General features: G+C 34.6%; 1 protein-coding gene across 1 annotated transcript; it reads left to right on the forward strand.

The window, feature by feature from the left end:
- Positions 1 to 729: 729 nt before the first annotated feature.
- On the forward strand, positions 730 to 27,985 carry LOC138692078 (carboxypeptidase B-like). The gene is made up of 9 exons (XM_069814995.1): positions 730 to 859; positions 4,840 to 5,049; positions 10,547 to 10,634; positions 12,388 to 12,696; positions 16,723 to 16,813; positions 18,861 to 19,006; positions 21,296 to 21,352; positions 23,317 to 23,401; positions 27,448 to 27,985. The coding sequence occupies exons 1-9, from the start codon at positions 795 to 797 to the stop codon at positions 27,630 to 27,632; spliced, it is 1,236 nt and encodes a 411-aa protein (XP_069671096.1). The 5' UTR covers positions 730 to 794; the 3' UTR covers positions 27,633 to 27,985.
- The last annotated feature ends 5 nt before the right edge of the window (positions 27,986 to 27,990 follow it).

Here is a 27,990-nt window from a genome sequence, read left to right on the forward strand (position 1 = left end):
CTGATCAGGAAGAGGAAAGGGAATTGGTTTAAGATATATGGATCATGAGGAAACAAAGAGGAAATCAGAAAATAGGAAAGATTGGAGAAAACTGGGTTTGTAGTGAAAGACCTGCCCTTGGGCAGAACACTGAATGAATGAATGAATGAATGAATGAATGAATGAATGAATGAATGAATGAATGAATGAATGAATGAATGAATGAATGAATGAATGAATGAATGAATGAATGAATGAATGAATATCTTTCATAAATCCATACATAGCAAAACGCCATTTCTTCAAATAATTATTGCTATAAAATGTTATTTTTCAAACCATTTTTGCTATGAATACTAAAAATCAATGCTATAATTTCACATCTTTGATGATATATAAAGAACTGAATTATAGCGAAAAGTGTAAGTCATATAATGAGAAAGTATAAGCCTATGTTATCTCTAAGATACTGCATTTTTCATGTAGACTATCTAATATAAATCTATTGTGTCTCTTGTAGCTGTCAAATACACGTGACTTTTAAGTTTCTTTAATTATGTAATTAATAATTATTAACGAATGATTTTGAGGTATGAAATCATTTTTTTCTCCATATCTCCCAATCCCATTCTTTAATCCTTCGTTCATCACAATTTAAAAATGTAACATCTTCAATCATCCGCTGAAGCTGAATCCTCGAAACTAAGCCAGTAAGTGACTAGGCGTAAAGCCAGATAAGTGCGACAAGACTTTGATCCCGCCGCCAATGTCGTGTATAAATGACAGCATCTTCTCGTCACCTTCACTGTTGAGCCATGCGTCTGGTACTGTTGACAACTCTGCTGGGCATCGCCCTCGCAACCCCCGAGACTTACGAAGGGTAAGCTTCACTTAAACTAGTGTTAAGTTTGTAACATAAGCGAGGTTAATGAAGATAAATCATTCTTCCTCAAGGGTTAGCAAGTAGTTGCGTAATATAATCAAGCAGCGAGAGAATAAAATTACAAATTAAAAATCCAGACCGTTCCTCAGACTCTAGAGCTAATCTGATTACTGCGAAAGAAGGCTTTGAAAGCTACAACCAGATAAATTCTAGGAAAATGGATATTAACAGACGACAAGAGTTCAATACAACACTTACACAACAACCCGGACATAAGACAATATAAAAAATGACAAACCATTTACAAAACTTCAAATCCAGTGGATATCATTTCATGTAAAGTTGTACCGACTGAAAAGGTAGGGGAGACTGTTGTACCTTCAGCATAGAGTATCTTTCAACATTTTTTTTTTTTGCTAACTAGAGGACTCAAAGTGAAGTAGATTGTAGAGAAAGCCGTTAAGTAGCTCTGGTCATAGTTTCAGTTTGATTTATTGCAAAGTGTGAGTTCTGTGGACAAAATAATTTTTTTTAGTACCAAAAGTAAACACTTCGTTCATTGATATATGTTTTCTAACATAAAACCAGATTGTATTTGTTACTATCAATCAAGTACAATGTGTTCCCTATCATCTGGTGAGTAAATAACATATTTTAATTCCCATGATTTATTCGAATCTCTAGTTTTGGGAGCCATATTTGTTTAAACAAGCAATCTCTTGTACCTCTGAACACAAAACATCTTGTACCATGGAACATGTTCCAAGGTACATGATACTATCGGTTTTTATTTTTCTTTCATTGTAAGATCATGTCACAAAGTAAGTCTGGAGTTAAGAGGTCCCCAATAGATCCGGAAACCTTGAAGAAAGCTGTTGAAGCAGTTATTGCTCCTCCAGGAAATAAAATCTCAATCAGAGAAGCCTGCTCGGGTTTATGATGGCAAATACATTCTAAATATGATGGTCAGTTTTACAGCTATATTCCCACCTATAGTCCATGTGTTCCAACTTACAAGAGGGTATGTTCCAAGGTACACAAAGGTACCCATTGTACCCTTGAACACATTACATATCCCTTCATTTTATTTTTTCCATCCTTAATAGATCTGTAAAATAGAAAAATAGGGTAAACTAGGGTCTGTTGGACAGTCGGGCATGTTGGACACTCTGTGTCCAACATGCCCGACTGTCCGACAGACCCTAGTTTAACCTACAGGAAGTTGTAAGGGAATCGTCAATAATTATTTCAAGCATTTTTTTAATTTAAAAAATTTAATTTCCCAAAATTAAAAAATAAATAAAATATGAAAAGTGTTTAAAGGTACAACAGCCTCCTCTATACATCGTATTGAAAAATAGTTACAAGTTGAAAAATCAAGAGCTTTAATGTATTTTAAAATCTATTTTAAGTTCAAACAAGAACAAAACAACAGTTATCACATGAAGTGTACAAAGACAAACATTCAAGGAATGCCAGTAAGTTAAGTAGGTAAAATCAAAACAGCTTTGTCAAAATTTAAAAGAAATCACTTCAAGAAAATGAAAATACTTACAGTAACTGATTAAAGAACGCTTCTCTCTGCATTAAACGTAAAGGTGAAGAGGTGTCACAAGACAGACATAAGAGCAATCAAGTACGTTGGTCCCAGTAGACCCTCACTTTTCTGACCACTGTGAGCTGACTGTGAACCTTAAAAAAGACGAGATTTCCTTTCAATGTGGTGAAGTTACCACTTAGCACGACCGGCTGTTAAAACAGTGGTTTGAAATCGTTAAGAAATTCAATTTATACACAATATTTCGTTTACTTTGTTACGAAGTTTCTGAGACTGTAGAGGTGATCAATATGAACAATTTTCATTCATCATCATCATCATCATCTTCACTCCATAGTTTAGACATTATCTATTCCGACTTCACGGTAATCCTTCCATCTTGTCGGCCTCGGTAGCGTAGTTGGTATAGCGCTCGCTTACTATGCTCGAGGTTGCGGGTTCGATCCCGGCCGAGGTCGATGGCATTTAAGTGTGTTTAAATACGACAGGCTCATGTCAGTAGATTTATTGGCATGTGAAAGAACTCCTGCGGGACAAAATTTCGGCACACCGATGACGCTGATATAACCTCTGCAGTTGCGAGCGTCGTTAAATAAACCATAATTATTTTTTCCTTCCATCTTATGTATGCTCTCCCTATATCACTTTCATCCAAAGGTCTGTAATTGCATATTTGTTTTGGAAATCTTGTGTTATCCATCCTATCTAAATGTTGCAGCCATTTAAATCTCTATTGCGCTCGAAAAGTCTCTCCGCAGCTCTATTAGTTCTAGTAACCCTGTAAAAAGTTGGCACTCCCCCCATTCATTTCGGTTTGACAACTTCACATCCCCAGTCCATCATAAGCTTAGCGGTCAGTGCTGCCACTTGAATTCTCTACCGAATACACTTGAATTCTCTGCCTAGCGGATTCTCGGCTACACAAGCACTGCGGAGAAACTTATCCATCTCACTTATTGTGAAGATTATGAGTAGTTATTCACGTCAACAATAAACAGAAACCAATTTCTGGAAACATTCCATTTGGTAGTTACAAGTTTGGTGCGTGTGCTAATCGGTCTAAGTAACACTGGAGAGTTGGGGTAAAATAAATAATTTTGTTTGCTTTAATATATGCCATGGTATTGTCATTGTGCTACTTTTAACCATTAAAAAGTTAATGCGAATAGGTACAGGTATAGAATCTTGTTTACAGCGTAGGCTACATTAAAATAGCCAATGGGTATCGAACTCATGATCAGTGTACTGAAAGCTCAATCGCCAGTTTTAATGTAGCTCTCCTTGTATGACGTTACGCTTATTCGAGTTAAGCATTACATACAACTTCAATTCAATAGTTCTTATTATAATGGAAAGACCCACATTAAAGAAGACTTACTTATACCGTGTGTTCTTCTGGATATAGGACATATGGATTTAATATTGCCGTAACAAACCTTTTATAAAAACAATGAAGAAATGTCTTAATCAATGGATCATGTTTAAAAGTTAGCAGGCTTTGAAAATTTGTAAAACAAGAGAACATCAAGGTTTCTCTTATCAACCATAAATTATGTTCTCTTGATTACAAATTCCTCTATCTACCAGTGAAAATCTCACTTATTTGTTTATATTTAAATGTATTAATTGTATCCGATGATTTTCCAGTATATTTACATACATGCTGAAGCTAATTTTTTCGGGACTGCTTTAATTTTGAAAATTAGTTTAAAGTCTCGTAATTTTCATGTGATATCTTCATTCATTTATATTGTATGTCCTGATATATAATGCTCTATAATTTAAATCCTACCGCTTCTCTTTTACATTCATGCTCTTTTGTCATTTCAAGAAAGTCAGAGACACACAGGAATATCGAAACTTTTATAAATACGTGTAATTTCAGACGTATGATATATAGGGTAAAGGTTGGTAATATTGTGATAGCTCTTTTTGAGAATTTATTACAATTTTACTGAGCGAGAGGAAGATCGGATTTTTGCGTCAACGTATTAAGGGAATGTTCGTGGACAAATTGCTACACAAAACCGATCCTTCTCTCTCTCAGTAAAATTGTAATGAATTCTCAAAAAGAACTATCACAATATTACTCGTATCACAATATTACCAACCTTTACCCTAGTTTCAAAAACATAGCTAATTTTCAAACATCGTAAAAGATCTTCGGAAGTATCCACGATTAGATAGATGTTTACGAGGAATTTTAATAATCGGATGACTAGAAGGAAAGAAACAAGTCAAAAAGAAATTACATTAGAATTAAAGAAACGGAAATAGAATTGGATGAGACATACATTAAAAAAATGCAATGAATCTATTGACGACCATGACGATGATAACGATAAAAAGTGAACTTATTTTAAATAAAATATTTTAGTGAACTTATTGATAAATATTAATTACGAATTCTTTCATACAGGCACAAAGTCTTCCGCTGCACCCCCTGCTTGGGGCAACTTGAATTGCTGCAACAGTTCGAGCATGTACCAGGGTTCGATTTCTGGAATGAACCCCACAGAGCTGGTGACTATCTGGACGTAATGGTGTCCCCAGAACAACAGCCTAACTTCCTGGCCTTCCTCTCGAAAATTAAAGTTAATTACACAGTTACTTTCGAGAACGTACAAGAGTAAGTACCCATCTCATGTTAATGAGTGTCAATTCATGATCAAAACTGCCTAAAATAATATTGAACTTCAAAGATAACATGATATAATTATTGTACTTCGATATAATTATTATATTTCAATGGCTAAGAGCACAAGGATTATAAGTTCAAAAAATTGAAGAAAAAAAAAGACTTATTGGTATTGGTTGATATGCCTTAGTGTAATCCCAGATCACATATAGGGGAGAGTCGGGTAGTATCGGACATCGGGTAGTATCGGACAGTGCGCTTCTTTCATCTACCTCTGTATTGTAGTACCTGAATGACATGGTTACGTTTCTCTATGCGACATCACAGAAACGTAACCATGTCAATCAGGTACTATCATCGTGTGGTAGATGAAACAACCTCACTGTCCGATATTACCCGATGTCCGATACTACCCGACTCTCCCCTAGATTGCTCATTCCTATGTTAAAATCGGTTGCATTTTGAAGAGAACAACCGCCAGGATCGCCACCCGTCTGCCGTAAACGAACACGAGATGGCAGTACAGTCGCTAATGCAATTCAAATGGGAGTTACGAAGTGCCTCCTTATGTAACAACTAGATGGCAGCATAGTAAACCTGGCCAAAGTTGTTACCGTCAAAGCCTATAACATAGAGCAATCTGGGTATATAATATATATTATGATCTAGGGTGTAATCTTCATCCTGGACAAAGGAAATATGTCCTTCCTTGAAGGAAATGCCATAAAAATTATTATGACAAGAACGTAAAATCCCATGATTCACTACTCTCATAAAAACATAATTTGTCACTTCCCATAAATTGTGTTTTATGGACATAACTAATTTTACTCTTACCCATCTATTTTTATTAACATAACTGGCATGTATATGAGTATAACACGAAACAGATCAAAGTATTAGTATTTTAGATCTCTTAGTGAATACATTTCTGTAAGACTTGAACATAAAAAACGGAGATCGTTGTCACTATAATACGAAATTATTTAATCTACTGTTCCACCACTATTACAGGCAGATCCACAGATTTTTAAGTTTAACCTCCATCTTGGAAGGCAATGTACGCTTTCCAAACGTCTCTCCCACGTAGTTTTGAGTAAACAATGCAGTTGTCTGGTTTTAGTTTAAGTTCACGAATATACCTGAAACTCAAAGTACAGCCTGTGTTAAAATCATACTCAGACCTGTGTCACTATTTGCTGTGTGATTTCTACAATCATAGGTTTGAAAGATAAAAAAGGACACTAAGCATTACCTCCCGAAGAAAATTTGGTTCTATCTCTTGAGTTAGTTAAATTTACAGCCATTTTCTTTTTAGTAGACTATAACTAAACGAGTTTCTCGCGGTCAATGATGTGAAGCAAGCGCCGACTGCATTAAATAGTTCCTAATACTGCACTTATGGCTTTTAAGGAACCCGGAGGTTCATTGCAGCCCTCACATAAGCCCGCTATCGTTCCTTATCCCAAGCAAGATTAATCCAGTCTCTACCATCATATCCCACCTCCAAATCTATTTTTATATTATCCTCCCATCTACGTCTCGACCTCCCCAAATGTCTTTTTCCCTTCGGCCTCCTAACCACTCTATTTGAAATAATAATAATAATAATAATAATAATAATAATAATAATAATAATAATAATAATAATAATAATAATAATAATAACAATAATAATAATAATAATAATAATAATAATAATAATAATAGTAATTCAATTATTCATCCATGTATTTATTTATTCATTCACTTATTTATTTAGTTATTTATTTACTACTTTATTTATTTATTCATACATTAATTCATTTATTTATTTATTTATTTATATTAGTGTAGTCAAGGCCATCAAGCCATCTATTCCACACCACCAGAAATAATAATAATAATTATTATTATTATTATTATTAGGTTATTTTACGACGCTGTATCAACATCTAGGTTATTTAGCGTCTGAATGAAATGAAAGTGATAATGCCGGTGAAACGAGTCCGGGGTCCAGCACCGAAAGTTACCCAGCATTTGCTCGTATTGGGTTGAGGGAAAACCCCGGAAAAAACCTCAACCAGGTAACTTGCCTCGACCGGGATTCGAACCCGGGCCACCTGGTTTCGCGGCCAGACGCGCTGACCGTTACTCCACAGGAATAATAATAATAATAATAATAATAATAATAATAATAATAATAGGCCTAATAATAATAATAATTTATTATTAGGCCTATATTATTATTTATTACACTATTATTATTATTATTATTATTATTATTATTATTATTATTACAGACGTAATATAGCCTCCACAACTAGTGTACGCAAGTCGGTTTTGTGCCGATCATATAGCAGCAATAACTAAGACAGCTCAAATTCCATTTTCTTCATGACTTCCTGTTGAAGAGGTTGTTAGTAAAATTGAAAGAGATACTATATTAATTTCCAAGGTACGTTCGTAAGTCAGGGAAGAGAGATCAGAGATCTTAAATTTAAATGTAAGAACCTCGAGAAAAACCCCAACTGTGACCTTGTCCACCACATGTGTTACAATGGGTTTTTCATTTAAAAATCTCAGATTAACCGGGACTCGAAGCCGGGCCGCCTGCATCACAGGCTGAAGGTTTGACCACTCAGCCACCGCAGGGGTTGATAGCCTGAGTGTACCTGTGCAGTATTTCTCTGCGTATATAAACATAACAACAGTGCCTCCGATGTCAGAACTCTTCCATGCTGTGTCGCACTATAACATGTAAATGTACTTGAAAGAGATTACTCATATTTGGAAGTGACTGTAATTTGTATCAGCTTCTTAATCGTAACAGAAATATTTTGCGGCACTATGTCAACCGATAAACTACTTGAAGATAAACTCGCATCTAAGATTTCAATCAAACAACATTCCATAAATTTCATATACCTACTACTAGCTGTAACTACAAATCGGCATTGAAAGCTTTCGGGTTTTTATATCTTACACAGGTTTACAAACTCCAAGTTGGGTCCGGTTCTCATTAACTTGGCCACCGTGATTTCGCCTTCTTATAAACATACATCCTATACGCAACTCAAACATGTTTGTTTTTGCATCTGATACGGTGAACAAACCCATGAAATTAGTTCCACGTTGAACATCGATCCTTATCTGACTCGTCTTTTTCTTCTAATCCCCGGATTGTCATTGCGTCCCAGATCTCTCAACTCCACGTGTTCTTTTGTCTGACCTACTTTTCGTCGCTCAAGTGGTGTACTCTAAAACCTTTTGGTCTTCCCTCAAAATAAACGCCCAAACCATTTCAATTATATTTTTTTGTTTCTTTCCCGTCTTATATCCTTCACGTGTGTTTGCAGTCCAATCAGACTTGACGTACCCGATAACCAGGGCTAGGGATTTGGAGTAGGCCTACTATAAAGTAATGGTGAAATATTTTATATACAGCCAAAGTTGTGTGAACTTGAGTACAGCAGGAGTAGTACAGTTCAGTCAATGAAAATTACACGCAGCATGTTACAAAATTATTTCAGAATCGGCACAGTACTTGCTCCGTAAGAGTATAAACAACTAAGCAGTGCAGTTGTGTTCAAGTGTGTCAGTCAGCAGTTCGTGCACATTTCTTGCAGAGACATGCCGAAAAATTGAACAAGTACAGTGTATACAAAATTAAGAGCACATATTTCAGAATTTGATGGTGTGATTGTTATTTAAAACAATAAACTATTTTGAAAATTTTGTAAAAGTTATGTGACAGTTCTAAGAGTTTAACGTAAACCGTTATGTAACTACTATTAAACACTATTAAACACACGTGATTTCTGAGACTTGAGTTACACTGCCTCGGCTGCTGCGCGACCCGCCAATTCGTGCCTTAAATTCTCCTCCCCCCCCGTGTATCGCTAGATGGCGTCACTCGCTCCAACTCAAGGTTATGGTTGATACATTGATTCTTCGTCTGTCAATCACCCTATACTTCATTTGAATTTGTTGTGTAGCTTGTTTTTTTAGTCAACTGTCCGAAGACAGATCTGAACCTCACAAGTGATACCAAGAAGGCACCACTTATGAGGCAACTAGGCCAGGAGATAATGGAGTAGGATGGCCAGTTCCTTTCCCCCTCCATTGCATACATCACCGACTAGCTACATATTACACTAGTCAGACTTCAGATGCATACAAACAATTGCTCTTCCTCTAACACATTCGCCAAGTGAGATGTACTGCCTGATAATAGACGTACACATCAGCCAGAACCTCAACCAGAGGATTGTTGTGTAGTACAGAAATAAAATTATAGGCACGAAAAAACTCGTTTGAAAATGTGTCGGTCGTCGTTCTGGGATCACATCATATAGTACATCCTTCTTTTTATAATACTGGACCGAACTTATGGACATAGATATAGCACACTTAGTGAAATTTCAAATGTGTTATAGAATATATATTCTAATGACGTCATCGAAGATGTACATTTAAGTGACGTGCCTAATTTCAAGTATGTTGCAACTGTGTCAGCCAACGTGGAACGCAGTTTTTCCATGTGTAGGCCCAAGCATTTTTCTTCCATGTAACAATGTGTCGTGAATGAAAAATTTGAAAATTATATTCACTGTGTAGGTTACTATAAAAAATCACACAAGGAATATAAGGTTTATTTTTGTTAATATTTAATGTGTAATATTTTAACATTTGCGATATCGAGAAAGTTAGTTAAATGTATGAATTAAAAAAAAAAATTGTAACGATATTTACGAGTAAATCTGTTGGGACCGGGCCCTTGTCTTATAAAAAAAAATAATTTACCGGGCTGCGATCTCTGAAAGGTTGAGAACCATTGGTCTAAAGGCGTTACGAAATGAGCGCTGGTTCACGTCTCCAAGGGGACAGAAAGGGAGATATTCTCTCATGAAATTTCGACTAGTGTATGGGACCGGTGCTCACCTAGTCCTGAGTTTGGGGAGCTATAGTGAGGAGCGAAATCCGGTTTCGCAAGTCCGCTATAAAGGTTGAGGAAAGCATCATGCTAATCACATGTTTACCTATACTAATCGGATGATCGTTTACCTCGATTGAGACGTGTGGACGTGAGGCCAGCAGTCGGCTGATAGGCTTCCAAAGACTGTCGCGTCACGGAATTGATTTTGATTTATATAAATTTTAGAAACATATGTGGCCTTTCGTATGAAGTAGCTTACATGCCTATAACTTTCAAATGTTCATAACTAATTAAATCCTTAAACAATAAGTACAGAACATAGCTAAAGAGTAGTTGAAAAACATTAAAGATACTTATCGCGTGAGCATTTATGATAGAGAAACGGCATAACCGATATTTAAGATGCTAGTCTAAAAAATTGGGATTATTATTGTATGGAATTGAATTTTAAAACATGTTTATTATTATTATTATTATTATTATTATTATTATTATTATTATTATTATTATTATTATTATTATTATTCCATAATATTAAATCATAAAAATAAAATCGATTCTTCATTACAGACTAATTGATGCTGAAGCCAGATATCAAGAAACTGTTCCCAAATCACCTCGTGCTATCTCGTTCACCACCTACAATAGGCACAGTGTGGTAAGTGCACGCACCTCTTAAATTTTTGTTTATAGCTTAACTTCTCGGCGAGATGAAAGTCAGTTACCGAAACTAGTCCAAATTCAGACTCACTAGAGAAAGGTCGGTAAATACGTAATTTATTAAATACGCAATACATATAAGTTAGGCCCATCTTTCTACTTAGGTTAATTCAGTCATTAATTCAATTATTCATACATTCAATCATTAACTCAGTTACTTCTTCAATCACTAATTCAGTCATACATTCAATCATTAACTCAGTTACTTGTTCAACCACTAATTCAATCATTGCTCAATCATTGATTCAGTCATTCATTCATTCAATCATTCATAAGTTCATTAATTTAACTACTAATTCATTTTCATATTAATTAATTAATTTAGTCATACGTATACCAATTTATTCATTCATTCATATATAAATTTATTTATTCATTCATTTATTTATTTAGTCGTTTATTTATTTATTTAGTCGTTTATTTATTTATTTATTTTTCTATTTATTTATTCAGTCATTCATTTATTTGTGTATGTATTTATTTATTCACTCATTTATTTATTTATTCACTTATTAATTTATTTAGTCATTCATTTATTAACGTATTTAATCATTCATTGATTTATGTATTTAGTCATTCATTTATTTAGTGATTCATTTATTTAATCGTTCATTTATTTATATATATATATTTATTTATTCACTCCTTTATTTATTCATTCAGTCATTTGTTCATTTATTCAGTCACTTATTCATTTATTCAGTCATTAATTAATTAATTAATTTGTTCGTTTATTAATTTATTTAGTCATTCATTTATTAATGCATTTTGTCATTGATTGATTTATTTATTTAGTCATTCATTTATTTATCATTTATTTATTTATTTATTCATTCATTTATTCATTTATGTATTTATTCATTCATTTAATTATTTATTTATTCATTCACTTATTAATTTATTTAGCCATTCATTTATTAATGTATTTAGTCATTCATTGATTCATTTATTTATTTATTCATTCACTTAATTTATTTAGTCATTCATTTATTAATGTATTTAGTCATTCATTGATTTATTTTTTTAGTTATTAATTTATTTAGTCATTCATTTATTTAATTATTTATTTATTTATTCATTTATTTATTTGCTTATTTATTTATTTATTTATGCGAACATAATATTGCTCAACTAAGTAAAGCATTGAAAATACAATTCCTCATTAGAGATCTTTTGATTTTTCGAATTTTGTTTCTATATATTTTTTTTTCTCCTCTGAACACATTTATGAATCCGAATCTGCTCCATATACAAAAGAAATGTTACATTAAGCTATTTCATTTTGAGATTGATATTGAGCATATACTCACTCAAAGCCCAAATACTAAAGATTAAATCACTGAGAAAATATTTTGCATCTACTGTAGTTTTTAAATAATTACGTAAAGGTGCAAAACTGCAATTTTACGAGTCACTGCAGATAACTTTCGCAAAATTTAAATGCCTAAATGGTGCAGACCTACAATCCATTTTAAAATGTCCATAAAATAATACTTCAAAATCGTGATAGGTATCACGATCAAAATTTCAATCAGTGTGTTGTTCCCTAAAAAATTATACTTTTTAGTGCCAAATTTTGGAACTGTAAAAAAAATTAAATTAAACGTTGACAAAAACTTGTTTGCATTTGGCCTTAAATACGATATAAAATAGGCTACATGTGATTGTAAGAAGCATACGACCCATTACAGATTAATAGCTACCTCGAAAGCCTGGCGTCTAGTTACCCCAATCTCGTTACCCTGGAAACCATCGGCCAGAGTTACGAAGGCAGAGATTTGGTTGTCATAAAGATCTCCTCCGGGGGCTCTGGCACACGACCCGTCATACTCATCGATGCTGGAATCCACGCCCGAGAGTGGATCGCGCCTGCAATGGCTCTGTACATCATCAACCAGCTGGTTGAGAACAATGCTGCCAACAGCGGACTGACAGACGCCGTGGACTGGTACATCCTGCCAGTGCTCAACCCAGATGGATACGAATATTCCCACACTTCGGTGAGTTGCCAAATATGACTGTTGAAGTTTAATGAACAAGCAAAGTTGACAAGTCCTAAAAACGTTAGGGATGAACTAGGAATTGATTAAGTTTGTAATGCTTTCTATATTATAATCTGCGGTTAAATATATGAATAACTGATGAGCTGCACGCTTTACTTCTCATGTCCATCTCTATCATCAGTAAATACAGGGTGGAAAGGAACCAATGCACCAAAATTTAAGAGGTGATTCTACATGTTAAATACAGGGACATCACTTTATTTTTACCAACATTTTTAACATTAACCTGGCTATACTCGGAAACACTGTTGCCCCCTTCCATTACAGGAGTTTGATGTTACTAGTGCAATATGTAAACAAATCATTTTACTAGGTATAGGAGGAGAGAAAATTAGTATATCCATTTATGTTTTAGGGAAATACGATATTAAGATTTTCAGTTTGATCATCACTCTTACGGAATTTATCAAAATACAGTAGAGTAGTAACATTTTTTTTTTTTCAAAAACTCAACTTTTCAGGAGGCTATGTTCGTTATGTAATGTCTACTTTATTTAGCATATTAATTATTGATGTTATCATACAATATAGAGAGCGCATTTAAATTGAGGGGGTCATAAGTAAAGGGCTGTAAGTGCACTTAAGTTACTTTTGAGAAAATGGGGTTTAAATATTTAAGCTTTCGTAAAATCGTTGAAATTTTTTATTTAAATTTTAATGTGTGATGCGATTAAAATATCCCTTTGCCACTAAAATTTTAGATACTTTTGCTTACACTGGATGCACTTAACTCATGTTATTACAAATGTCACTAGCATTCCTTTGCTTCTAGCCACCTCAATTCAAAAAAAGCTAATCTGAATTTTTAAACAAGTTGCTGAAAATGGTTGCCGTTCATTACAATGCAGGCTTCAATTCAGTACGCATATTATTAAAAACATTTTGAAGCATATTCTCCGAAATTGAATTTATCGTTTCTTGAATATAATTTTTAGTACGATATTATTAATATAGGTTCTTTCTTCTATAGAAAACGCAATCATATTTATGAAACACACTATACACTGCAGTGTTTACTTCACTGCTTGAAGACTTCGAATGCAACAGCGGCCGTAAGTTTGTGTGTCTGACGGGAGCAAGGACATTAGTGAAGGGGTGAGAGTGAAGTACATTCAGAAATGCAGGTACAATAAAAAATGCAAGTAGAAATAAAATGATGTCCCTGTATAACAAAACTTTTATTACACTTTTCCTTCGATGAAGCACCGTTAAGCAGGAAAAAAAACAGCCTTTGCCCAATGTTTGCAGCGCTCTATTGTGGTAACGGTCCGAGAGAAATGGATGATGCTATACAAGAAGATAGGTAAAAAATAATCTGAATAGTTACTGTCTTGTCCTTGTCCTTTTTTTGGAAATTAAACCGTTTAACCACGAATTTAAATTCAACAATTGCGAAAATCGTTAAAATAAATCTTGCAACGTAGCGCAGTGTCCCGTGCGTGTGATTGAGTACAGTAGAGGGAAAGGGGAAGGTAAGAGATGGTTGGCAGAGCATGATAGAGTTATTGCAGTAACCGTGATGTTGCCAAATGTTTCATATAGATATGATTTTCTCTAAAACGGTGAATGTCAGAAAAAAGAAAACTTCTTTCGATTCTTCAAACCTCTCTTCATAATCAACTACCAGTTTCATTTTGGTGCAGTGGTTACCTTCCATTCACCATCATCGTCATCATCATCATCTTATCCTATATCTCTCACTGGGGTAAAGGGCCTCAACAAACTTTCGTCACCGTCTTCTATTCTGAACGATATTGGCAATTTCGGGCCATGATGTCCCTGCCTTCCCTATTTCTTCTTCTACTGTTCTTCTCCAGGTAACTTTTGATCTTCCTCTCTTTCTGCTACCTTGTGGGTTCCATCTTAAAGCTTCTTTCTCAATAAAATTTTCTTTTCGAAGAGTATAGTCAATCCATCCCCATTTCCTTAGTTTTATTTGTAGATTTATTTGCTCTTCTTGTGTTCTTTACCATAACTATTTGAAATTGTGTTAATATTCTAACGTAGCGATTTATAAAGACTTGAAGACTTCTAGAGATCTCTACAGTTATCTTCCATATAGAATAACTGCTTTTACATTACTCTGAAATATTCTGATTTTCGTTCGTAAAGAAATATCGTGGGACTTCCATATCAAGTATAGCTGTACAAATGCTTCTAACATCAGCACTGTCTTCACTATCCATTCTCATCAAACTACCCAAATATTGAAACTCTGTTACTGTCTACCTTCCATCCTGTATATAGAAATTGAGTTACAGGTACAGACAAGACAAAGAAATAAATTTATTAATAGATATTACACATTTAATATTCAAAATATCCAATGTGCATTGTCAGTAAAATTGTCAATAATCTTCCAATTGATATTGTGGACACTTATCATTAACTTATTTAAGACCAGAGTTAAATCATCTTATATGTGTACCCTTTTATAATTTCGATGTAATGTTTAATTTAATGGATGATTTTAAGATTCTTTTTCTGCTCTGTGTACATCTGAATATTGTAATCATTTATATATAGACGTCCACACCTGTGGAGTAACGGTCAGCGCGTCTGGCCGCGAAACCGGGTGGCCCGGGTTCGACTCCCGGTAGGGGCAAGTTAGCTGGTTGAGGTTTTTTCCGGGGTTTTCCCTCAACCCAATATGAGCAAAATGCTGGGTAACTTTCGGTGTTGGACCCCGGACTCATTTCATCGGCATTATCACCTTCATCTCATAAAGACGCTAAATAACCTCAGATGTTGATAAAGCGTCGTAAAATAACCTACTAAATATATATATAGACCTAGTCCAATTCACGATTCTGTCAGTACAGTATACGGCCTACAGACAATAAAGATATCTATATTTAATTTTCTATTTTCAGGCAGTACATCTCACTTGACGATGTGTGTCAGAGGAAGAACAATAAACATCTTAAATTTGATTAGTGTAATATGTTACTAGTCAGCGATGTATGCAATGGAGGGGGAAAAGAACTGATCACCCAATCCCATTACCTCCTTATTTGTGTCACTTAAGAAGTTCAAAGCTTCTTCGGACAGGTTGATTAAACAATAACATATTTAATTGTTTTTGTATCAGTACTTTTCTCATGATCACGAAGAGAATGGATAGTCTCATCAATTAGAAATGATTACAAAATTCCAACACACAAAGCAGAAAAAAAATCTGGCCGATCAGGATGGCGCAAACGGTAAAGGCACGGAACGTCTTTACCACTTGATCCGAAGAGTCGTGGGTTCAAGTCCCGCTTCGGACGTAGGTGTTGTGTTTGTGTTTGTATGGATTTAAGAAAAAGGGAACAGAAAAATACAGTAAAGAAAAAAAACTTTATGAAAAGAAAATGATACAAACAGAATAAAACCAGTCCCTGACCTAAGGAATCTCATGTCTGCAGGTTCTATTTTCCTTTTATCGAATTTGTTCATTGTCCACTTCCCGCAGCTATTAATACACAGGCACTGCTTTTACTTTACAAAATGTAATTAAGTGTTTCTTTTAAAGTTTTGGTTTTTAGTGTTCTCCTTATCGTTGTCGAAGATTTGTCTAAACCTGTTTAATTTCAAACAAATTTCTTCCTGTTGACAGTAAGAGTCATTAAACGTAGATAATTAAAATGAGGCACTTGTTCAACTACTTCATTACTAACAACTATCTCACATTCAGTGCCCCTTACCATAAAAGGCCAGCATTTTTGTCTTCCTTACTGATATTTGTAGACTATACTCCTTCAATTTTAAATTGTTAATTGTAATTTGCAATTTATCATCTGAACCACTGAAAACTGTTTGATCATCTGCGAATAAAATAGCATTCAGTATATAGTTATGTTAATATCTCCCGTAAAAACAGTCTATCATTATTCTATGACGTCAACAATATATTGCATACTCAAAAGAGCTGGAGATAAAGGGCATCACAACATTTTATAAACATGGATTAATTCGTAACAGAGTCGCATGTGGAGGAAGACGAGGTCACCAACTAGTTCATCCAGCTGTCGAGGTGTTGATGGCAACAGAAATTTTGATTTCCACTGGATGGGTGAGTTTGAAATTGATTCATAAATGTTGTTATTATTATTATTATTATTATTATTATTATTATTATTATTATTATTATTATTAGTAGTAGTAGTAGTATTTAAACAAACTAATTTTAAAAACATAAAATTTGCTCTGTCACACGTTAAAAGTGTTAAAATTGTTAAAAAGGTATTTACCTTCGACAGACGGCCCGTTTCGACGTTATTTGTCGTCGTCTTCAGTGTCTCCTGAACCACTGCTGATTTTGGCTCTGCGATGTGCAGTTGTCGATGGTAGGGGTGGGGGTGTGTTGTTCCTATGGTGGGGGTTGGTTGTCTGTATGCTATGACGTACTATGACGTCAAACAATGTGTGCGTATTGAACTGTAGTTGCGTATTAAGTATATATTGTGGGTGTGCTATTGTATTCTTATATATTTCGTATTGTTCTAGGAAGTTTAACTGTGAACTTTTTGGTGTGATGTGTAAAATTTCCATATCTGTTTCTATATTATTGTAGTCATGATTATTGTCGATAATGTGATCTGCATAATTTGATGTAATGTAAGGTTTGGTTATAGCTTTAATATGTTCGTTGTATCTTGTATGAAAGGATCTTCCTGTCTGTCCTATGTAAAAATGTGGGCAACTATTGCATTTTAATTTGTAAACTCCAGTTGAATTATATATATTTGAATGTTTAGTGTGGTTATTTAAGTATTTCTGTGTTGTATTATTTGTTTTGTATGCAATTTTGTACTTTAGTTTTCTGAATGAAGTTGCAATTTTGTGGGTATTGGTATTGTGATATGTTAATGTTATGTATTTATTCTCGTGTGCTGTTTGTGTTGGTTTGTTCTATTTTTGTTTTGCCTTTTTTATTAGTGTGCCTATTATGTTAGGGTTGTATCCATTGTCTTGTGCTATATATTTTATTGTGTTTAATTCTTCAGTGTAGTTATCATCCCATACAACATAAACATGCAGCTTTCCGTACAATGACACATTAATTAATATACCAATGAACAATGACAATTACATTGAAGAATTAAACACAATAAAATATATAGCACAAGACAATGGATACAACCCTAACATAATAGGCACACTAATAAAAAAGGCAAAACAAAAACAGACCAAACCAACACAAACAGCACGCGAGAATAAATACATAACATTAACATATCACAATACCAATACCCACAAAATTGCAACTTCATTCAGAAAACTAAAGTACAAAATTGCATACAAAACAAATAATACAACACAGAAATACTTAAATAACCACACTAAACATTCAAATATATATATTCAACTGGAGTTTACAAATTAAAATGCAATAGTTGCCCACATTTTTACATAGGACAGACAGGAAGATCCTTTCATACAAGATACAACGAACATATTAAAGCTATAACCAAACCTTACATTACATCAAATTACGCAGATCACATTATCGACAATAATCATGACTACAATAATATAGAAACAGATATGGAAATTTTACACATCACACCAAAAAGTTCACAGTTAAACATCCTAGAACAATACGAAATATATAAGAATACAATAGCACACCCACAATACATACTTAATACGCAACTACAGTTCAATACGCACACATTGTTTGACATCATAGTACGTCATAGCATACAGACAACCAACCCCCACTATAGGAGCAACACACCCCCACCCCTACCATCGACAACTGCACATCGCAGAGCCAAAATCAGCAGTGGTTCAAGAGACACTGAAGACGACGACAAATAACGTCGAAACGGGCCGTCTGTCGAAGGTAAATACCTTTTTAACAATTTTAACACTTTTAACGTGTGACAGAGTAAATTTTATGTTTTTAACAAAGTGTTAACGAGGACTTTAATCAATGACTAATTTTAAATCCATGACCAATAAAGTAATTCATTTTAACTATTTAATTACATTATTTCGTCTACGGTAACTTCCCTGCGTCAACTATTCCCTTCACTACCTTTTATATACATCTTAGTATTATTAATGCTATTGTTACACACTTTGTATGATGACAAGAACATTCTCTTTCTCAGAGACTGGAGCTAGCAGCTATCCCTGTGACGAAACGTACGCTGGTTCCAAGGGTTTCTCCGAACCAGAAACCCAGGCTATCAGGGATTTCGCCTTGGCCAACAAAAGCAAAATCAAACTCTACCTAACTTTCCACAGCTACGGCAACGTAAGTATTTACAAAGAACTACGGAGTTTGTTTTGTAGCTTGTAAAAAGTGCAAACGATAAGAACTTAAGTATTTAGAGCCATCAATTTCAGTGATGCATAATTTGTAATTCTTTTTCCATGATTTTTCATTTACTCTATAATTGTCACTGTCGTAATTTATCTCCTGTATAGTGAAATCATTAATTCTCACGACCGTTTTTCTTACAAAATTATATAATGGATTATTAATTTTATTTGGAACATCATCTTGTCAACAAGTCAATTCATTATTTTTTTTTTGTGTTGATAACTTTGTTATGTTTTACAAACATATATTAAACGTCTCATTCATAGCCTCACAACTTGAAATAAAACCCAATAAATCACAACAACAACAACAACAACAACAACAACAACAACAACTGGTCGTCTCTCTTTCCCTCTCTCCACGTCCTTCAGACATGATTGAGAGGCATGTGTAGACATCACAGCTAATAAAACAAACAATCCTTCAATACAGGATAAAAGAGGACCGATGCACAAAATTTAAGAGGTGATTCTACATGTTAAATGTAACAAAACTTTTATTACACTTTTTCTTCGATGAAGCGCCGTTAAGCAGGAAAAAATATAGTCTTTAGCCAATGTGTGTAGCGCTCTTCTGTGGTAACGACCCGACATAAATGGCTAATTGCTATACAAGCAGATAGATAAAAATAATCTAAATAGTTAGTGTCTTGAGTCTTTTTTTTTTAATTAAACCGTTAGCCATGAATTTAAATAGAATAATAATGAAATTGTGAAAATCGTTAAAATAAATCTTGCAACGTAGCGCAGTGTTGCGTGAGTGTGACTGAGTACAGCAGAGGGGCAAGGGAAGGTAAGGGATGAGTGGCCGTGCTTGCTAGAGTTATTGCAGTAGCCGTGATGTTGTCATATGTTTCATAGAAACATAACGATTTCCTCTAAAACTGTGAATGTAAAAAAAAAAATTGTTTATATTTTTCAAACCTCTCCTCTTGATCTATTACCAGTTTCATTTTGATGCAGTGGTTATCTTCCACCATGTGTTACCACAATAACGAATTCTTCATATCTGCCCTGACTCTCGGCTAGGAAGGTCCTTAATATTATTATTGCAAGCGACTAACCAACCCGTAATATTTTCTCTCATCAGTTCGACGGAATGTTAAGTGGAACTAATGGAATAATATGCCGGTAACCTCGACGTTTACCGGTGATGATTTCACTGTAGCTGAGTTATGTTGTGTCCTTGTGTTACACTGAAATATGACTTCAGAAATATTGTCAATTATATCTTTCACACCGAATGTATTGTATTTCAGAACCCATATTGGCTTGTGTATTTACATATTTACCTTATGAGCTGCAACAAATCGGGCAACACAGCACTCGTAAATCTATGTGTCTCTGTCTGTCTGTCTGTCTGTCTCTGACTTTCCCCTTTCACTTTCAATTTTATACAACTAGCCTCCAAGATTCAAACCTGGGTTTATTTCAATTTGTCATACACTACTTTAAAAATTATTTTATTCTATTTACTTTTCGTGGCGTACTTTTCCCCTATATGAAAAATAAATTACTGATGTAAACTTGTGATTAGGTCCACCGCTGTGGAGTAACGGTTAGCTTGTCTGACCGTGAAACGAGCGGGTCCGGATTCAAATCCTGGTTGGGACAAGTTACCTGGTTGATGCTTTTTCCGGGGTTTTCCCTCAACCCATTAAGATCAAACTTTCGGCGTTGAATCCTGGGCTCATTTCACTGGTATTTTTACTCTCATCTTTTTCGGACGCTATAAAACCATATCAGTTTAGAAAGCGTAACAAAATAACAAATTTTAAAAAAAACTTGTGTTTTATTGGAACGGAGCCTATATATGAGCCGTTCAGAGCAAAAGTGGTGTAAGTCAAAATTGGATAATGAGGTTTAAAGTAAAAATTCTGTAAAATACAGCGCAAAGTAGCAATTAATATGTCGTTCTTGCTATCCATTGATTACTAATAGTTTAAATAAATTGAATATTAATTGCTACTTTGCGCTGTATTTTACAGAATGTTTACTTCAACCCTCATTACCCATTCTTGACTTACACCACTTCTGCTCTGAACGACTCATATCAACTTTCCAACCAAATAATTGCCACCGTTACATCATCCCTTCGTCACAAAGTTTCTTGTATTATGACAGAATATTTAAAAATTTGTGTAAAAATTTTCAAAATAATTTGTATTAATTATATTAATAATAATAAAATTAAATAACTAAATCAAATTATTGCTTGCAGTATCTCCTGTATCCTTGGGGATATACTTCTTCGCTTCCTTCGGACTGGAGAACTTTGGTAAGTTTTCTTTTAATTCTTGAGATAAAAGTACAATTAATTCTTATTCGTATATTTACTTCCACTATGATATTTAAATTAGAGAGTCCTACACGTAAAACTGGTGATGACAATGTTCATAAATGAATGGTTATAATTAAGTCAAAATTTGTGTCTAAATGAATCCCCATAAAGGAATAGTTCTCCTTATACAAACACAATCAAGAGTTTGTAATGAAAATATATGTTACATCTGCATAAAGTTTCATAAAAATTTATTAAATAGGATAGAAGTTATTGATTTTGTTTAAATACAGTCTCTATAAAGCTATAGTTCTTGTTATACAAACGTAATCATTGTATGTATACAAATAATAAACATGCTATCTGTAACTTCTGTACGAAGTTACATTAAAATCTGTCAGATAGGAGAGAAGTTATTAATATTTTCTAAATGCATCCTATAAAGAATAGTTCCTCATATAAACGTAATCAAGAGTTTGTACACGAAAATATGTGCTACTAGTAACAACTTCTACACAGTGTTTCATAAACACCTGTTGTGTAAAAGAGAAGTTATTAAGTTTGTTTAAACGCATCCCTAAACGCATGATATATAAAACACACATTCTTTAAGCTATTAAGAAACTTTCCCCTGTAATAGAAATTTGTTATTATGTTGCACTTAAAAAACTAATCTCAAATTTAAAATGTGTTATGAATTCCATAGTTGCTTCGTACAGAATTTTTTTTTTCATTTTTTAATTCCAAACTTACATTTTTTCATAAAATTTGTCACAACAGTTGTTAAAAATCAAGGCACTCTTGTAAAATCTTTAAGACTATACATTATTAAACTGCAAAGAATGAAGTTCCTGAAGTCGTATGATTTTAACAATTTTTGTGATAAATGCGTAAGAATAATGTAATTTTTAGTTAAAAATTGAAAAATAAAATCTATACAAAGCAATTAACAATATATTTTTATGATGAAAGAGTGATGGAACGGAGAAAAATTCTCTCCGGCGCCGGGATTTGAACCCGGGTTTTCAGCTCTACGTGCTGATGCTTTATCCACTAAGCCACGCCGGATACAATCCCGACGCCGTTTAGAATCGTCTCAGATTAAGCTCCATCTCTTGGGTTCCCTCTGGTGGCCGCCCTCTGCACTACGTCATAGATGTCTATGAACGCAGGACCGAAGTCCATACATGTGTTGAGGTGCACTCAGATGAGTGACTGATTGGCCGGGATCCGACGGTATGGGCGCCGTCTTAAATCACAAAGTGATTTATTACGCATATCATATTTATTTTGATGTACCGAAGTACATATGATATTTCCATGCAGATATTCTGCGTCATCACATGATGAAAGAGTGATGGAACGGAGAAAAATTCTCTCCGGCACCGGGATTTGAACCCGGGTTTTCAGCACGTAGAGCTGAAAACCCGGGTTCAAATCCCGGCGCCGGAGAGAATTTTTCTCCGTTCCATCACTCTTTCATCATGTGATGACGCAGAATATCTGCATGGAAATATCATATGTACTTCGGTACATCAAAATAAAAAATAAATATAATATATTTTTAGCTTCAGAACACTATCCAAATAAAGAAATGATATTTCCGAATAGTTCAATCTCTATTTGTAGTATTCTTTTACTCTTAAAACTAAAGAAAAAATGTATTTTTATTAACAATTTCAAATTAGTGTAACTCTGAAAATATTGAGAGTAGGACACATGTTTAAATGAAACTTTTTGCTCAGAATGTCTTCGAAAATAAGCTACGTAAGTGACGGTAAATCCTCGTGAATCACTCTGTATTTCTACATACAAAAATGAAAGCTGTATGAGCGCGAATACAAAAGCCAAAATTCGGGCAGAATATTGTTTCCTATTCTACAACTAATTTACTACAAATGCATTGAAATTCACTGCTTCTACGGACTAAATCTGGTGATAATTGCATTTTTATTTCACAGCAAGCCTTGGCAGAAGACGCAAACGCTGCTCACGTGTCCGCTGGAGGCTCCAGTTACTCCATAGGTAGCTCCACCAACGTCTTGTGTAAGTCTCGCAATTTTGTTTTCATTGTAAAGTTCCTTTCAATACTGAGAGATATTCTCAACACACCTAATAGAAAGAAGATAACATGATGACTTTCCCTAGTACCTGCGCGCCTCGATTTCTTGCAAATACGGTAATATTTCTTATCTAAAATAATATTTTCAGTTTTTCATATAATGGCAAAGAATCTAGAGTTGTTTTAATTTTCCAAAGTAATTCTCGCACATTTCTTTTAAAAATTTACAGTTTCCAGTTGAAAAAAATTAATTACCGTAATGAATATTCATCAAAGAAACATTTTTAAAAGTGTACCTTCTATATACAGGGACATCATTTTATTTTTACTTCAATTTTTATTGTACCTGAGTTTTTTAATGTACTTCACTCCCACCCCTTCTACTAATGAAGTTCCAACTGTCCTCCACACAGAACCAAGGCCGCATATAGTAAACAGTTCTGAGTGAGTATGGTACGTTCCAGAAATATGTTCGCGTTTTACAGTGACGAAAGAGCTTTCAATATTGAATCATATTTTCGCACAGGTACTGTCGTCCGTTTGCCTACGTCGCATCCCGATTTCCCCCACCTGCTTCTACTCGCCCCTCTGTAAAGGTTATTGGCTGAGCTGTCTTAGCTCTTTTCTGAAAACATTAATTTCTGTTAAGAATTGGACGTCTACGTAATATTATACAACTGTCTAAAAATAACTTAAATAAATGGGCCTCGTTAAGTAATTAACTGTCACGTGATTTCCACCCTTTCTGCAACCCTGCGACAAAACCAAGTGGACGGACAGTAGATAGCATGTCTGAGTAATTTTATCTGTGCGGGTCGGTCAGAAGTGAAGATTGAATTTAGAATACATAAGGTACTCTTTTATAGAGTAGGTACAGAATTATTTCAACGTGAGTTACTAGTACTAAGGACGAAACTGGTAATTGGAATTAGATGCAATAGTCTATAGTGCGATAATATGCACAAAAGGACTGAAGCCTGTATCGAAATGAACGGCCACCATTTTCAAAAATGTGTTTAAATATCCATAACATGTTCATTTTTCAACTTAACTTCATTCTCTATATTGTACAGTTCGCTAATGTGCTGTAGACAGTATAATATACACTGCATAATGAATAAGTTCGCATGGATAACTCAGTTCGTGAGTAAAACACACTTATTGTTAATATTGTACTGTATTTTGATTAAACAAAAACCTAATGAAAATTATCAAACTCAAAATCGCGATATTTCCTAGTTTACATAAATGGATGAACTACTTTTCTTCCTACTATACCTAGTAAAATGATTTGTTTGTATTTTACGCCAGTATCATCCAACTCCAGTCGTCGAAGGAGGTAGCATACGGGTTTCCGGTTCTCAACCGTTAATTCAAAGGTATAGCCAGGTTAATATTAAAAATGTTAGTAAAAATAAAATGATGTCCCTGTACAAAGTGGAAGTAATGTAACTGCAAATTTTAATAGCTTATTCCAGTGATCGCCAAAAGCTGTGTCGCAACACACGTCCCTGCCTCTACTCAAGCCTAACGATAGCATCAAACACCCACCCTCTTCTTACCCCTTCATTTCGTTATAAGCAGGGCAGTGACATTGGTATATTTGTATTAGCCTGAGGTGAATATACGATGCCCCGGACAGAATGTAGTCAAAGTGTTTCAAGTACAGGCAGCGGAAGCGAATTTGACACACCTAAACAAGCACGTTCCGTGTTTTGTATGCGATTATTGCGTAGGCCTATTATAAAATCAAGACGATACAATTATTATATAACAAGGGCTAATATCGGAAAGGTCTAAAATACTGGTGAGGTTAAGAAATCATACTTAAATTGCCACAAATGTGGTAAAACATAAGTCTGAAAAGATGTTTTTTTTTATATATTTAGAGTTTTCTATTACAGTTTTAGAAAGCCGAAAACGTATATGGCGCACAATTTTGCTTTCCCTATACTTAACTGTTGCATTAATTTATTTATCACATCTGTTCTGTACCTTACTTTTCTTGCATGTTGTTCGCCTGGTTTCGGTTCCTGCTGCAATAAACAACAACATTCATACGATGAAAGAGTAATGGAACGGAGAAAAATTCTCTCCGGCGCCGGGACTTGAACCCGGGTTTTCAGCTCTAATTGCTGATGCTTTATCCACTAAGCCACACCGGATACAACCCCGACGTCGGACAGAATTGTCTCTGATTGAGTTCCAACTCTTGGGTTCCCTCTAGTGGCCGCCCTCTGCACTACGTCATAGATGTCTATGAACATAAGACCGAAGTCCACACATGTGCTGAGGTGCACTCGTTGTGAGTGACTAGTTGGCCGGGATCCGACGGAATAAGCGCCGTCTTAAATCACTTTGTGATTTACGCATATCATATATTATTTCAGCGTACCGAAGTACATATGATATTTCCATGCAGATATTCTGCGTCATCATACGATGAAAGAGTAATGGAACGGAGAAAAATTCTCTCCGGCGCCGGGACTTGAACCCGGGTTTTCAGCTCTACGTGCTGATGCTTTATCCACTAAGCCACTCTTCCATCGTATGATGACGCAGAATATCTGCATGGAAATATCATATGTACTTCGGTACACTGAAATAACAACATTCATTTTCAGAGTTTCAAATGAAAATGACTGCCGAGTGTCGGATAGTATAACCTTGTGTGCGGAAAAACTGCGTGTTGAAACCAAGGGCGCATATGTAAAATATTTCATATTATCAATTTCATTTCATATAACGTTACAGGGGCATATTTATAATACATTATATCATTATTATTTAATGACTCTTTGCGTACCTGCTTGCAATTCTACTATCCTGCTTATGCTTACACTTGACGTAATGAATGTTCCAGCAGAAACTACTCGATCCGATGTAGGTTTGGGAACAGAAATGCTCTGCCTGCTAATGACCTTATATTTCTGACCTACATATTATAATTAATATATATGTTTAAAGGGTGAAAAAATTCTTATTTTAACATAACAAATGGGAAAAATGTTTTCTTTGGTTTTTGAAAAAACATAAAGTGGATAAGACACGTTTTGGAGCTGTAGGACTCTACTAAAACCATCAGGAAAGGTATAAAATGGAATAATTTTCTGTTCATCATACTTCTAGAAAACATTTTTAAGATGACTGTAAAACGTTTCTTTCCATTCTCTATTCGCGCAATACCGGACAGAACTCTAAGCACAACCCGCTGCCGTCATCCTGACTGTAGCGAGCTTGAAACACTTGGACACGTGCTTGGACAATGCCCTAAAGGCGAGCTGCTGATCAATGCTAGACATCATCGTGTACGACATGCTTTGGCAACATCGTTAAAAACTTTAAATTGGGCGATTCATGAGGAAGTACATTGTGTGTCATCAGATGGTTCTTTTAGACAGGCAGACATTATTGCTATTAACGGACGCTTAAAACGGGCTCTTGTTCTTGACCCTACTATCCGTTTCGAAAGAAACCTAAATCAGGCCACCGAAGTTGATATTGAGAAGAAGTCTATATATGAACCTTGTCTGCCATATCTTTCTCAAAAGTACAACGTCCTTCTTAAACAATGGTCTGTCATTTGTTTGCTGTTTGGTAGTAGAGGTTCAATTACAAAATTCACATGGAATTATCTTAAGGAACTTCACATTCCTTTTGATTATGTAATGTGTATTCTTATAAATAATATCAAGGATTCTCTTCAAATATTTCATCATCATCTCTATTTCAATTAATCCACTTATATTTGGCTTCAACAATTAACTTTTTTTCTTTAATGTATCACATCACATTATTATTGTACATGTTTATTGTATTCAGGACCCTTGTGGTCACTCAAATTCTTTGAGCTGATGTCTATAATTTAGAAAAATATATAACTTGAATCTATTCTTCTTTAAAGAAATTTGATTACAGGAAGTGGAAGAAGTAGGCTAACACTTCAACGTATAAACTCGATTCTAGAGAAGCATGAAGTGGTTTTCAAAGCTCGGTATTGGCTGGCTAAACTGTTTCGTTTCATCAACAGACGCAGCTGCTGGTGGCAGCGATGATTACATGAAAGGTGTTGGAGGAATAGCTCTGTCCTACACAGTGGAGCTCACCAATACTGCATACGGATTCCAGCTGCCCGCTTCTCAGATCCAGACGACAGTAACGAGGTTCTTTGCAGCTATCCGTGTGTTCGGCAACTACGTCAAGAACAACTTTTGAACATCCACCTACTGTATTTTACTAAAATAGTGCAATAAAAGTACAAAAGTTTTCTAACTTTAATTAGACAAATTTACATTATCGCCAACCCTACAGGAATCTACGACCTTCTATGAGCTCTATGCCAAATTACTTCTATGAAGTCATATCCCGACCTGCCAGCTCTTTTTTAAACAGGCATGAGTCGAATTTTCTAATTTCGAAGTCTGTCAGTAGCTACCGTAATGATGGACTTAGAAACGCAGTTACATTATGAAATTTGTGTGTTTATTTCACTATTATTTGTTGTTCTCCAGTATTTTTCAGTGGTTTTTTAATTAATAAAAGATTTGTGTTTTCTTCACATCACATCATATCG

The sequence above is a fragment of the Periplaneta americana genome, chromosome 16 (assembly GCF_040183065.1).
Source record: "Periplaneta americana isolate PAMFEO1 chromosome 16, P.americana_PAMFEO1_priV1, whole genome shotgun sequence".
In the NCBI taxonomy this organism is placed as follows: Eukaryota; Metazoa; Arthropoda; class Insecta; order Blattodea; family Blattidae; genus Periplaneta; species Periplaneta americana.

Excerpts from the sequence above, each read along its gene's own strand:
- LOC138692078 (XM_069814995.1), top strand. The coding sequence starts at position 795 with ATGCGTCTGGTACTGTTGACAACTCTGCTGGGCATCGCCCTCGCAACC. Across the intron at positions 860-4,839 it reads ACCCCCGAGACTTACGAAGG|GCACAAAGTCTTCCGCTGCA; the intron begins GTAAGCTTCACT and ends TCTTTCATACAG. Across the intron at positions 12,697-16,722 it reads ACGAATATTCCCACACTTCG|AGTCGCATGTGGAGGAAGAC; the intron begins GTGAGTTGCCAA and ends AATTCGTAACAG.